This window comes from Solanum lycopersicum, chromosome 10, assembly GCF_036512215.1.
Source record: "Solanum lycopersicum chromosome 10, SLM_r2.1".
Lineage (NCBI taxonomy): Eukaryota > Viridiplantae > Streptophyta > Magnoliopsida > Solanales > Solanaceae > Solanum > Solanum lycopersicum.
The window spans coordinates 38875583-38889316 of NC_090809.1; the positions used below are offsets into that span (position 1 = coordinate 38875583).

At 30.9% G+C, this 13734-nt stretch overlaps 1 protein-coding gene across 6 annotated transcripts; it reads left to right on the forward strand.

Moving 5' to 3' along the window:
• Window positions 1-7231: 7231 nt before the first annotated feature.
• Window positions 7232-13008, forward strand: LOC101244329 (probable protein phosphatase 2C 10). Of its 6 annotated transcripts, none has more exons than XM_010329193.4 (7): window positions 7435-7582; window positions 7672-7776; window positions 8404-8554; window positions 9228-9461; window positions 10043-10319; window positions 12326-12480; window positions 12565-13008. In XM_010329193.4, exons 3-7 carry the CDS (start codon window positions 8498-8500, stop codon window positions 12703-12705), a joined length of 864 nt encoding a protein of 287 aa, XP_010327495.1. In that variant the 5' UTR covers window positions 7435-7582; window positions 7672-7776; window positions 8404-8497; the 3' UTR covers window positions 12706-13008. The 6 variants fall into 6 exon arrangements, with proteins under 6 accessions (XP_004248800.1, XP_010327497.1, XP_010327496.1 ...); XM_069290432.1 differs by having other exon boundaries at window positions 7436-7574; XM_069290433.1 differs by having other exon boundaries at window positions 7436-7544.
• The last annotated feature ends 726 nt before the right edge of the window (window positions 13009-13734 follow it).

Genomic DNA, 13734 nt, shown 5'->3' on the forward strand with positions numbered 1-13734 from the left:
TTAAGTATTGTAGTTGATTTTATATTATTATTCAGTATATATATTGTTTTCTATTTTGAGTTGGCCAGTGATACTTACTCAGTACGTGTTCCTTGTACTAACCCCTACTTGTATTTTCTTCCTTGTCATTTTGTGGAGTGCAGCAAGCGTGCCATCGACTTCGACTCTCCCTCAGCTCTAGCAAGTCTTCAGCACATCAGAGTTCGGGGTGAGCTATTGTTCCTAGCTCATGCTGGAATCTCTCTTTCACGTCTTGATGTCTTCGAATTTCGGACATGGACCATCTTTTTACTTGTTTCATTTTCTTAAATACTCTTAGATTTGGTAATTTGAGGATAGATGTTCTTAATGTGATAACTTTCAGATTTTGGGGATAAAAATTGATAAACTTTAGAAGCCTATTTAATTGGTTACATTAATAAGTTTTGGATCTTCCGCATTATATTTTGTTATTCATAGTTCAACTATTGGTGAATGTTGGGGTTTAGAATTGTTGGTTCGCTCACCTAGTAGGTTAAGGGTGGGTGCCACTCATGACTCGTTTTGGGTCGTGACACCTCTCTTCTCTCTGTCCCACTTTCGCTCGCCTCTCTCCTCCCTATAACATGTAGTTACAAATTGTAATTATCATACTATATCTTGGAGAGTATTAGGTTATTTTTGAAAGGCTATATGTGAAAGTTTCTCATTTTCATTTCACGTGAAATAAATGGTTTGTAGATATGTGGTGTTTATACAAGATATAAATTTCTCGGTTAGTTTTTATATTTGAAAAATTCCAAATCATGATTTTTGAAGAATATGAGATTTTAAACTTATGATATGAAATCATGAGATGAAATTGGACTGAAATTGCATGTTCAAATGGTGATTTCAAGTTACTTTAGTTTCTCATTCAAATGGAAATTAACGTTTTTGCCTCTTGATCAACTTTAAATTGTTTTGATAGGACCAATTTGGGGGAATTTTTTTGAATTATCAAGTCGATGTTCATAGTGTTAGGGTTTTAACCTGATTTTCTTACCCTATTTGAAGTTTATTTTTTCTAAAAGAAAAGCTAAAACATTAATATAAGTGTTTTTACTTTTTCCCAAAGGAAAATACAATTCTCTTGATATTTGGTTTATTCTTTTCTTTTAGGAAAAGGTTTCAAAGTAGGAAAATATTTTGGACTAGCTAGTTCTATTCTAGTAAGAAAGGTTTTAGGATTTTATAAATATAGGTTTGTTTCTTCTAACACAACATAACAATAGATTCCACAATGTAGTCGTTTAGAGATTTTTGTTTATGGGGAGATTTATTATCTCTACAGTTTTAATGTTTTTTCTTCATATTAATTTTGATATAATTGTACTTTTATTTTTAGTATCAGTGTTTGTCGTCTAATTTATCAACAATATGATTTACAATTTTGTAAGCTTCTGCCAGTGGCGAAGGCAGAATTTTCATCGAGGGGGTTTAAAAAGATAAGTAAGCACGATAATAGTATCCATAAAAGCGGGCGGGTCAAATATAATTGGTTCGAATAAGATGTAAGCAACTAAAAAAATTTAACTCCACCTCAACCCAAACAATAAAATCGAGTTAGCATATATTCTACATAACATTAAATATAAGTACGAGAAAATATATTTTTTAAACCTATAATTATGGATCTTATTACTGTCATTGTTCTATGTAAACGTTATTCAATTTTTGAAACTAACAAAGAAATACTTTCGAATCCGATCATGTTGTAGCAATAGAATTTGTGTTGAGAAAATAATTATCAAAATTGGAAATATCGCGCAATCGTATTTATTTATAAATTTTAAATAATTACTCTTGTTTATTTAATCTTACTTATAATTATATTATTTATTAATTAAACATATATTAAACGTTGACTTAAAATGAATATGAGAGAATGTATTTTTTTTAACTTTAATTATGAAAACTTTAAAAACATTGTAAGTTTTACATAATTTTATAAAAATTGAAAATAAAGTTATTTTTAATATCTAATAAAATATTATAAAATCCTAATAGATTTTCAAATAAAACAACCATTTAGAAATAAAAATGAAAATCAATTGAAAATAGGGTGGAAAACATTGTTATTATCTGGAATCGAACTCGGGACGTTGCACTTACGTAGCAAATTCTTGAACCCCTTTATCGCTAGGCCAAGCCCTTGGCTTATGTTTAGGGGTTCATCACTTAGTATATAGATATAAATTTAAAAATTGATCCTATATATATCGTGTAATTTTTTCAATGATTTTGATCTCTACAATTTTAATGTTTTTTTCTTCATATTAGTTTTGATATAATAGCATTTTTAGATTTTAGTATTAGTATTTATTAACTGATTTATCAACTATATGATTTGCAAATTATAAGTTTCTGCATGACGCTCTAATCACCCCTTCATAACCCAACAAGTGGTATCAGAGCACATGATTTAACAATCCTATGGCTCAACAAGTGGTAACCAGAGCTAATGGTTCAAAGATTCGATGGTTCTATGATCTAATGTTTCAATGAGGTTAGATATAGACTCAAGTAGTTTCAAATCAATTTGCAACAAATTTGATGAAAATAAAGAATTTTGTGCTACTACATGTGGAGAAGAAGTTCCAATCATATTTTCAACATTGTTGTTGCTGCATCTTTGAAATAAAAATAAAATCTTTTATAACCATTTCTAACCCATATATTTTAAACTTTATTTTAAACTCAATTGTCTTTTTGTTTCAATTTTTTCATCTTATTTTTAGATTTAGTTGAAGAAAAAAAATCCGTCTTAGATTGAGAAGAATCGAAATTAGGGCTATAATGACATAATTTATATTTAAAAAATCCTAAATTTTACTGAAAAAATTTATATTTTTCTTCTATATTTAGTTTATATAAGTTCATGATATTTGAAATTACGGCCAAAATGACAGTATGAATACTAAGCTCTCAACTCTCACTTGATCAATATTTGCTTATTGCACTTATTTGTTGTTCACTGCTACTAAACAGCAAGAAACAGTCTATTTGGCCTTTAAACGATAAATTTACTCAATTCATGTGAGCTGAAAAATGATTTTGTGATTACCGCGTCATTTTTCATGCATTAGCCTGACGATGTTTGACTTGCTACTATGTTTATTTTATTCAGGGCTGCCATTTATAGTATGGTTTCCTATGGAGCTATTTATAGTGCATGATGTGATTTTGATGGTGTAATTTTTTTTTTGAAGATTTGGAACTTTGAAAGCGCTTCATGATATATTTCAACATGAACTATGTACCATATTTTGGTGTTTATATGAATATTCATCGTAAATCTCATAATTTAATTAAAGTTTCCCGTCTTTTTCTTTTAGTTTTCATTCTATTTGTATTCCGTTTTTTGAGCAATCTGTTTACTATTCTTCACCCTTTTTCTTTTCTGTTCTAGACCTTCATTCAAGTAAAGTTTAAATATAGAAAATTGTCGTCTTCTCTATTTATATACATGTACTCGTCCCTCAAAGTCTCAAATGATATACCATCGGTTTAGGAAAACAATAATGAATTCAACTGAACGATATAACTATTAGATGAATATCATTGTTCATATTTCACAACACATGTATTCACTGGTTTCTTTATGACTGTTGTAATGAATGTGTAAGAAAATTATCTAGAATTTATAATTTATCTGAGAAGTTATGATTGACAAACTATTGTGATTTCACTGTTTCACAGTAATTTAGTAAGAATCTGTTCTTGCTATCCTTTGATATAATACAGGTATACGTACATCAATCTCTTGATGATAGAAACTTATTTTACAGTCTATCAAAAACAATATATTTACCCATTGAGTTAGGATTTAGGTTTACATACATATTATCCTCCTCAGACCCATTGGTTTATGCACATCTTAGCCTCACTATATACACAAGTGGAATTATACCGGATATGTAATATTTTATGTTGATATGTATGTATAGTTCCATGTGTTTTATTAATGTCAAGGTGCTACATGTATAATCTTTTAGAGTTTATGGAAAGAGAATTTCTTCACGTTTTGGCTTTGAGCATATAAAATTATAGCTTCAAATAAGCAATTTTACTCTTTGAAATTTTTGGGGAAGTATTCCTGCAATTATCAAAGCCATTTTCTCGTTGAACCTGTTGGTTTCACTAAAATTTGGTCCAACGATATATGTCAGTCATTTATACAAGTATACGTACTCACAGTGTAACTTTTTTTGTTCCATATATATAAAAGCCAAATAATGGAGAGACGTCTGGATGGAGGAAATAATGTACTGGAGTAAGGCCCCGTTTTGGGTTAACAAACACATCTATCAGATTTTAAATTGCATCTAAACAAAATTGAAGTATATTTTGCATCACGGTATACTAGTTAAGTAGTATAGTTGTTTGATTAGATTTTTCTTCAATGTTCCTTTAGAAAATTTACATGTTTAGCTTGATAATGTCTGATTGCCACATTTACCAACACAAGAAATAAGTTCATAATTTTCTTTCACATCTCTGTAATTTTCATCCTAACATTTAAAAATTAATTCAGATAGTATATTGGATCCATGCGCAACATAGACATTAGACATCTAGTACTTATAGAAGAGTCTTTAGCTAATGATATCAACATGTATGCTTACAACAATTTAGTGCAGGGTGTGTTTGGTATGAAGGAAAATATTTTCCTGGAAAACAAGTAGATTTTGGACATATTTTCTCATGTTTGGTTGGTGCGTAGAAAATATTTTCTGGAAATGATTTTTAGTGTTTAATTTATGAATGAAAAATGTTTTTGAGGAATATCTTTTATTTTACTAGAGTAGAAAATAATTTATAAAACTGAAAATATTTTTTTATAAATTTTTTTGGGTAATGGTGGTGGGGGTGTGGGGGGATAGTGGGGGTGGGGGCAGAGGGAGTGGGTAGGAGTGAAAAAATAAAAATTTGAAGTTGATAGTATTTTTAAAAAGCAAAATTAATTTTTTTGGGGGTTGGAGGTGGGGGTGGGGGGGGGGGGGGGAGGGGTAGGGGGCTGGCCAGGCGGAGGTAGGAGTTTAAAAATAAAAATTTAAGTTGAACATATTTTTAAAAAGAAAAATTAATTTTTTGAGGAGGGGGGGTTAGGGGGAGGGTGGTCAGGGATCGGGTGAAAAAATCAAATTTTGAAAATTGATTTTTTTAAAAAAAATTGATGTTTTTTCCATAAAAAAAATGTAATTTGAAATTGGAGGAGAGCTTTGAAAAATGTTTTCCCTAATTTTTGAAAGGAAGTAATTTTCCTTAATTTTGAGGAAAATAAGTTGATTCGAAAAACATTTTGCAAAACTTTTGCTCCAACCAAACATGAGAAAATTAGAAAACATTTTCCTTCATACCAAACACACTCTTATAACTCATTTTATTTGCTTGTAAATAATAAATAAATTAGTAAGAAAAGAAAGTTCATGACTTAACAACTAAAGAACTAAAATCATTATCCTATTACCAAGCTATTTAGTTGTGTAGTTGAAATTACCTTCTTCTTTTTCTTTATTTTTCATTGTGATTACTATTTGGGGTGAAAAAATCTCAGCAATTGCGCAAAGAACAATATGAGTACCAATTATAACATAAATATTTTTTATCTATGGAAAGATGGGTCTAAATATACCCATAAATGTTGCTTCAAAATCAATCCTAACAAGACTTGATTTTCTTAAACAAGTTCTACTTCACACGTCTTTTCTTCTTGAAAGTGTTTAATTTTCACAAATTTAATCTTTGTGAACACAAATCCATCTACCAAAAAATTGTTGAAACAATATTACATAGGTTAAAATTTATTACGACATATAATTAAAGGGACCTTGTTCTTTAATGTTAATTGTTAATCAGTAAAATTAATTTTAGCTCAACTCAATATCATGATTAGTTAAAATTCTACAAAATGATCTCTCCATTTATTATCAAACAATCTCATAAAAGATTTTGAATTTGTCCCTTGGAATTAAAAAAAATTAAGGGCCCGTTTGTTTGGAATTTATTTGGATATGTAATTTAGAATTCAAAAGTTATACTTTTTGTCATAAACATAAAAATTTTATAAACTGTAATAATTATCAAAACTTATCAAACTCTTATACCATCTTTCCATATGAACAACTCATAGTTCTTAAATAAGTTATCAAAATATCCTATGACATTAATAAATTATGTATCTCCATATTCATTTATAAATAAATGCTTGCAAGTACATACTATTATGAATTTTTATATATATCAAATTTTACAAGATTCACTAATTCAATAAATCAAATATCATAACAATTAGTCATTCTTTAATATAATGTGTAATTTTCTCACATGAAATAACTAATTTCTTCACATCGAGCATGATTTTTTTTGGGTAAAATTTAAAATTATAATTTTTTCTACAAAATATAAACTTATTAGTCAAATCTGATTTATTTTTAAATAGTAAAATCACAAATTTAAAATTGAAACCCTAATTTTAGGGGATTTGAAATTTAACTCAAATGTCTTAATGTTGATTCGAAATAATAACTTGTAAGTTTAATAAACCCCCTTATCACATGACGATAACGCATGCTGAATTAGTTGATAAAGTGGATTACGAAAATTAGATGATTATAAGGAATTAATTATACGTATGAATTAAAAGAATGAAATGGGCATTTGGTCATGAAAGACAAATATTTTTAATTTTCTTTGAAATTTTTTAAAATGGAGTTAGAAGTTGTGTTTGATCAATTTTTTTACAAATAATATTTTAATATTTAATTTTTTTTTGAAAAATATGATTTAGATTCAACTTTAATTTACTTGAAATATACTTTTAAATTTACTCAAAAAGGATAATGTCTGAAAACGATAATCTCATAATATCTTAAATTAAGCTTCATATACGAGCTACTACAAACAAACTATTATAAACATTTTTTTTTCATTTTATTTGAAATTTTTAAAGTTAGATTTGAGTTTGATTACAATTTTTATAAATAATGTATGGTTGTTTGGTGTACTTTTCCCCTATAATTTAAACGGAGTCATTTTTATGTTTAAAAAATATAGAATTAAATTTGAGAAGAAAGAAAAAAAAAGTTTTTAGGTGTTTCTAAATTTAAAAGTTATTTTCAAATAACTTTCTTAAAAGAAATTTCAAGATGGTTGAAGTACATGACCAAATTAAAAGCGTATATTGCTGGAGGATGTAATATTACATTACATTACAACAACAATAAATATATGGGGTGATTGTAAAATGGTTTTATTCTGTTGAGCTTTAGTTTGAATTTAAATATTGAGAAAATTTTATTTTCAAATGAATGATATACGAAATTTGAATTTAGTCAAATTTTTAAATTGTATGAATAGTAATAGAAAAAGAAAAAAGCAATAAATAAAGATAGTAGAAGACAAAGTCAAATTTGGGAAAGACATACCCAAACCGAAGGGAATCGAAGACCTTGTTCTTCAACGACGAAAACACAACCTCCATATAAACACTTTGTCTGTTTAATCAACAGAAAAGTCAACTGGTACGCATACCCATATCATTGAACACTTTGGTAATACTGTAAGTCGATTCTTCTTTTTAAATTTTTTTGATGATGAATTTGTAAAATTGATTGTTTTGATGATGATCAAGATTCTCTATTTGTACAGGCAAGGTTGTCTGTTTTAGGGATTATATAAAATTGATGTTAATTAGTAGAGGAGTAGTTACTTTTTATGGATAACTTATGCTGCTTCAGTTCTGCTAATTCTCAGGTCAGCCCTTAATCACTATTTCTTCTCTTATTCACTTTCATGCCTACTTTTTAATAATTCTCTTGTTGACTTCTTTTCATGATGTTTTTTAATTACTTGACTACTAAATTTTGATTTTTTTATGGCTTAGCTTAATTATGTGGGTTGATTGTTTTTTTCTTCGAGGAATAACAAGATTATCTAAGATCATTTATCGAACCTTGCACCCAAGGGTGTGGTGCTAGTGGTCAATTAAGTGGGTTGAACATCACGAGGTTTCAAGTTCAAATCCTACCCGAGATTAAAACACTTGATCATTTTTCTCCAATTTGTTCTAGAGTTATTGGACATTGTTACCTAAAAATTTGTTCTAGTGTTGTAGGTGGGAGGTGGTTGAGGTGCAAACGAGCTGGTCCTGGCACTAAGGTTATCAAAAATAAGAAAAAACAAGATTTATCAAGGATTATATTTGGTTTTACCTTAGAATGGGGACAGTAGAAATGATGATTATTTGATGCAATCAATATTTGTCCTCGGCGAAAGCCATTGATCTCCTTTGGTTTCTATAGTCTAGGATGATCTCTTGCTATTCGTTGTTGCTATTATGGATTACTTTGTTGTAATGATTCTGAAGCCCGAGAATTACAGGGTGGAGTAATTTGGTTTAAGGTTGTTCTCTTTCAAATTGTTTACTACCTTTTGCTGTTTGCTGTGGGAACCAAGCCATGTTAGGATCGAGCAGATGTTGCTTCGCCCAGCTTTAACATATACTTCCTTTAAACCTTTAAATCTTAAGCAGGTGGGTTTTCCTTCTTCATTGCCTCCTGACCTAACCTTTTAAATTTCTAGCTTTAACCCTGGTTGGCTCCTGCTTGCATATATATTTTGTTAACAACACTCACTCCATGAAATCGTGGGTCAGTATATATTGATCTACAATGAATCCCTAGTATTTCTAATGAAGATAGAGTGGCATCCTGCTCACTGTTTCTAATTTGTAGGACAGAACCTGTCGTTTTGAAGGTTAATCATATGATTTTAGTCTGGTTTAAATTTTCCAATGAACAACTTGTTAAATAACCTTTATTATAATTAAAGTTAATAATGTAGTCTTTAGTCTAAATAAGTTCTCAAAACTATTGGGTAAATTGAACTAGTTTGAAAACGATAATCATACAAAATGGTTGAGGGAGGATATCATTTTTATTCAAGGTTGTTATGTTTATTATCCTTTACATCCCCTCTCTTACAGTGATACTGTTGATGTTTCATACATAGTGTATCTTCTGTTGGTACTTTCTTGAAATTTGAATGCATGGTTTTTTAGAATTGTTGACTTAATATCGATAGGATATCTGTTGTTCTGTAAAACATTAACTTTTTGTTATTTTGGTCTCAGTTCTTGGTTTCTGGCGCGACCACTTTGTATAGACATATATCAACCCTCAGCTGAAGTTTCTTTTATCCATTAGCTTGCAGGAGGACGGTCATCAGGTGGCAAAGGAAGAAGCCATCAAGGGCCTGCCAAGTATGGGTTCACCCTGGTTAAGGGGAAAGCAAATCATCCAATGGAGGATTATCATGTTGCTAAATTCATGCAGTTGCGCAAAGGGGAACTAGGACTTTTTGCTATTTATGATGGGCATTCAGGAGACAATGTGGCTGCCTATTTACAGAAACATTTGTTCTCCAATATCTTAAAAGAGGTGATGATTTCTGGATTTGGAGACTTTCTCAGCACATGTAACTGCTTGTGACAGATTCTTGGATTTTTTGTTTCTTCTATCAAGCCTTTATTTGATGGCAAAAAATATTTACCCAGTGTCCATTTTATTGAATCATATCTTTGGTAAGATTGTCATGCTCCTCCATCCTCCTATTTGTAACCAGGCGGATGTTGGTTTGGTCATGCAATGTTACTGGTGTTTTAGCTGAGCATTAGGTCAGACTTGTCATTCCAAATAGGTGTTCCGTTAATCTCTAAAAATAGAAGCTCTAATACTTTTTAGAGATCGAATGACTGTTATAGTAGAGATGTTGATTGAATCAGCTATACGGGTATAAGGCCAAATTACATTCTGATCTTTTGAAAGGATATAACAATTGTCTTGGAGTGCCAAATCCTAATGCACATCATTAACCAGTCTTGGGAATTCCATTTAATATCAAATGCATGATGTACCTAATCTTGGACAATTTTATTTCTTTTTCATCTGCATGTAGTTATTTTTGGATGGGGGTGGTGTTGCTTTTAGTTACTCTTACCATATAGATTTGAATTTTCCAGGAGGATTTTTGGACCGACCCTCATAGCTCAATCTTACAAGCTTACGAGAGAACAGATCAGGCTATTCTCTCACATAATCCTGATCTAGGACAAGGAGGGTCGACTGCAGTGACTGCAATACTTATAAATGGGCGAAAGCTATGGATAGCAAATGTTGGAGATTCCAGAGCAGTGCTTTCAAAGAGGGGGAAGGCGATACAAATGAGCATTGATCATGAACCACACACAGAGCGGGGAAGCATTGAGAACAAAGGTGGCTTTGTCACAAAAATGCCAGGTGCTTATCCACATGCGATGGCTTATTACTATTAATGTAGTATTAGTTTTTCCTCTATTTAGTTTATCTTCTAACCAAATTGAGAACGGAAGACATAATCAATTGCGAGTTAATTACTTAAATGGTCATCAAAGTCACTTTCGAATTCCTTCAACTTGACCGACCTCCTTAGAAATTCATTTCATCCAGAAAAAGCATCTTCCAGTGCCGGAAAGATGATGCGGTACGAACACTTGCAAAGTCTTCCTTTTTTCTTTAATAACCGTATGCCAAGTGAGTAAGATTTACTTGAATTAGTATTTTCTTTCACCAAATAATATTGCTTTTCCCCCCATTAATTGGATGACCATTTAAATAAGTAACATAATAATTTAAGTACTGCATTTTCTTCATTCCATCATTTTCTCATCTTACATCATATTCCCTTCTTCAATTATCATTAACAATGGAAAAGGCACTATTTTATTGTCTGTTGGTAAGTGACCCATTATTCAGTTATCAGTATATTATATGTTCTTGATTCTAATAGATATTGTGAGATTTAGTTCAACTTCTCTCACCTGACTATATGATGTGATGATTTGTTCCACATCTCTGGGGCCAGTGGACAAAGAGTCTAATACATCTTGGTGTTATTGTTATCTTATGGAAAAGAGAAGTGTTTAACTTTGTCGAACTTGTAAGGATTTTTAGTTGGGGTTATGCTTTAGTCATTTACTTTTTTGGTCCTATAATTTTAGGAGTCCATTAGCTGCCAGAGATTTATACATAGTTAGAAAATGTAGAGAACTTATTTTGTTTAATGTTGGTCTGATATGAGTTTAAATAAAGCAACATGACCAATGAGGATTCATATAACCAACTCGAAATTTTTGTTGTAAGTAGAGCTTTTTTTTTTTTTAGTTTCAAAAAGCTAAAAAACCTATACATCATGGACAAAAAGCATCCATAGACAAGTAGTATATCAAAAAGAAAAAGCCTTGCAAAGAGATGCGCTTTCCTACAAACAATGCCCAATCTTGTATACATATAGGAACCTCACGAGTGCACCAAAAGCAATAAAGGATACGAGGACATGCCTTAATTGTGTAGTCCTTCTCTACCCCATCAAAAACTCTCTTATTCTCTGTTTCCATATGGTCCACACAAGTGCTAGCGGAGCAACATCATGTGTCATGCATCTTCTCTTTCTTCTTCTATATATCCAACTAAACATTGTTTCTTTTACAGTGTTGGACATCACAACTGAAGTACAAACCATCTCATAATTTCCTCCCACAAGCCAGACGCTATCTCATGGTGTAAACATGAAAAATCAACTGACATATTCACTTACAACTGATTCTATGGTTACAAACCCATTAATGAAACCCCTAATTAGGTCAAGTTATCTTGTTGGATGGACTCCACTAGCAGTTTCTAGAAGCAATAGGAACTAGTAGTATTGGGGAACTTGGAACACTGCTTTGTTAAATATTTATGTGATTGTTTTATGAGTTTAACTAGGATAAATTGAATTTTATGCATTAAAATCCTCACAAGCACATGTTTTCATGTCATTCTTAATTTAGTTGGAGTTGACAGCTTTATAAACAACATGCTGTAAAGATGTGCTAGTTCATAATATTTTTATTGACCTCTTGAGTTAACAATTATACAGACACTCTTTAGGTTTTTGTTGATTGGCGGTCCGACATTCTATGTATAGGGTGTCTGTGTTAGATCTGTTGTTGGCTATTCGTACCTCACCATGGAATCAACCTTCATTTATTTAGAGAAAAAAATAAATTTGATGGGAAAAAGTTACATAGAAGAATCTTTTTCCTTGCAAGAATTCGAGGGTCTTCTTGCACCAAACAGACCTGTTCTTATGTAGATTTAGAATTTACGCTGCTGTCCTCAGTGTGCCAAACTATGCAGATGTGATCTAGACGTGGCACTTTACGTAATATTACTGTATTTTGGAATATGTTTCTACATCTGTGTTAAAATGCCTATTATCTCAGGAGATGTTGCTAGAGTGAATGGTCAACTAGCTGTATCTCGCGCTTTTGGAGACAAGAACCTGAAATCACACTTGCGCTCTGATCCTGATGTAACAACCATTGATGTTGATGGAGATACAGATCTTCTCATCCTTGCAAGTGATGGCCTATGGAAGGTGCCCTTTGCTCCAATATTCAGTTGCTGTCTTTCCCTTATTGCACTCCTTTCATTCTCTAATTGATAATTGGTGATATTTCAGGTAATGTCTAATCAAGAGGCAGTTGACATCGCGAAGAAGGTTAAGGACCCACAGAAGGCATCCAAGCAATTAGCCATCGAAGCGTTAACTAGAGAAAGTAAAGATGATATCTCATGCATCGTTGTCCGATTTAAGGGGTAAGTGAATGATGACTAGTGTGCAGAAGTTAAAACTCTATAGTTGTAAGAATGAGATTCAACTCCTAGTTTCATAGAAGCTTGAAATCTCCAGAATCCAGCATAAGTATTTGTATTTATACATGTACGATCCCTTGCCCCTTGTTTGTAATTTTCAAGTTGTTCATTCAGTTTGTGTGGTAATTATCTTTTTTTTTCCTACTAATAGATTAGATTCTTGAGGATTGAATTTTGTGTAATTTGCATAAATACTTGCTTTTGTAAGCAAAACATTTCTTGGTGTAATCATGATAATGGTCAAGGCAAACCTATACTGTATGTGTATGATTGTATATATAAGCTGGTCTGTTGTTGACATAAGAAGGTTAACATTGACAGACTCAGAAAATTCTATCTATACCAGATAAAATGGGATTGAGGAAGTAGCATATATAATTCGAAAATAAGAGACAGTTGATGTGCTTCAACTTTGCTTCACCTTTGTTTCATTGTCATGATTGCTTGTCATCACAACGCTTCGACTTTCGAGTACCAAAGCAGAAAAAAAATTGACATGCTTGCTTTGGTACTTTAAAAGTAGTTCAGTAATTTTTTGTGGTGTTTCTTTGTTTTAATTTGTGTTTTATTTTTTGTCTTTTACTTTTACATATTTAAAATTGCATAAGCTATTTTAAATAGCGACAATTAATAATTTAGAATACTTCAAAAATATACAAAAAATTTTGTTGAATTCGAATATTTTTATTGATTCCACATATAATAGAGCGTCATTTTCCATTCATCAGGCTTGGGAGAGGAGATAATGGAACAGACGAAGTAATATTTATTATTTGAAAATAACATAAAAGTACAAAGAGAGTAACATATTTCATTTGAAATTACATTAGAAAAAATAAATTGTAATTACAATAATTAATTGCTGAATTTCTTTAAAAGATAAATAGATGATTGAGTCCAAAATTCTATCATGGAGGGATACACATTACTTGAAAATCCCATAAAAAGTATAATAAATTACATTATTAATAATTAA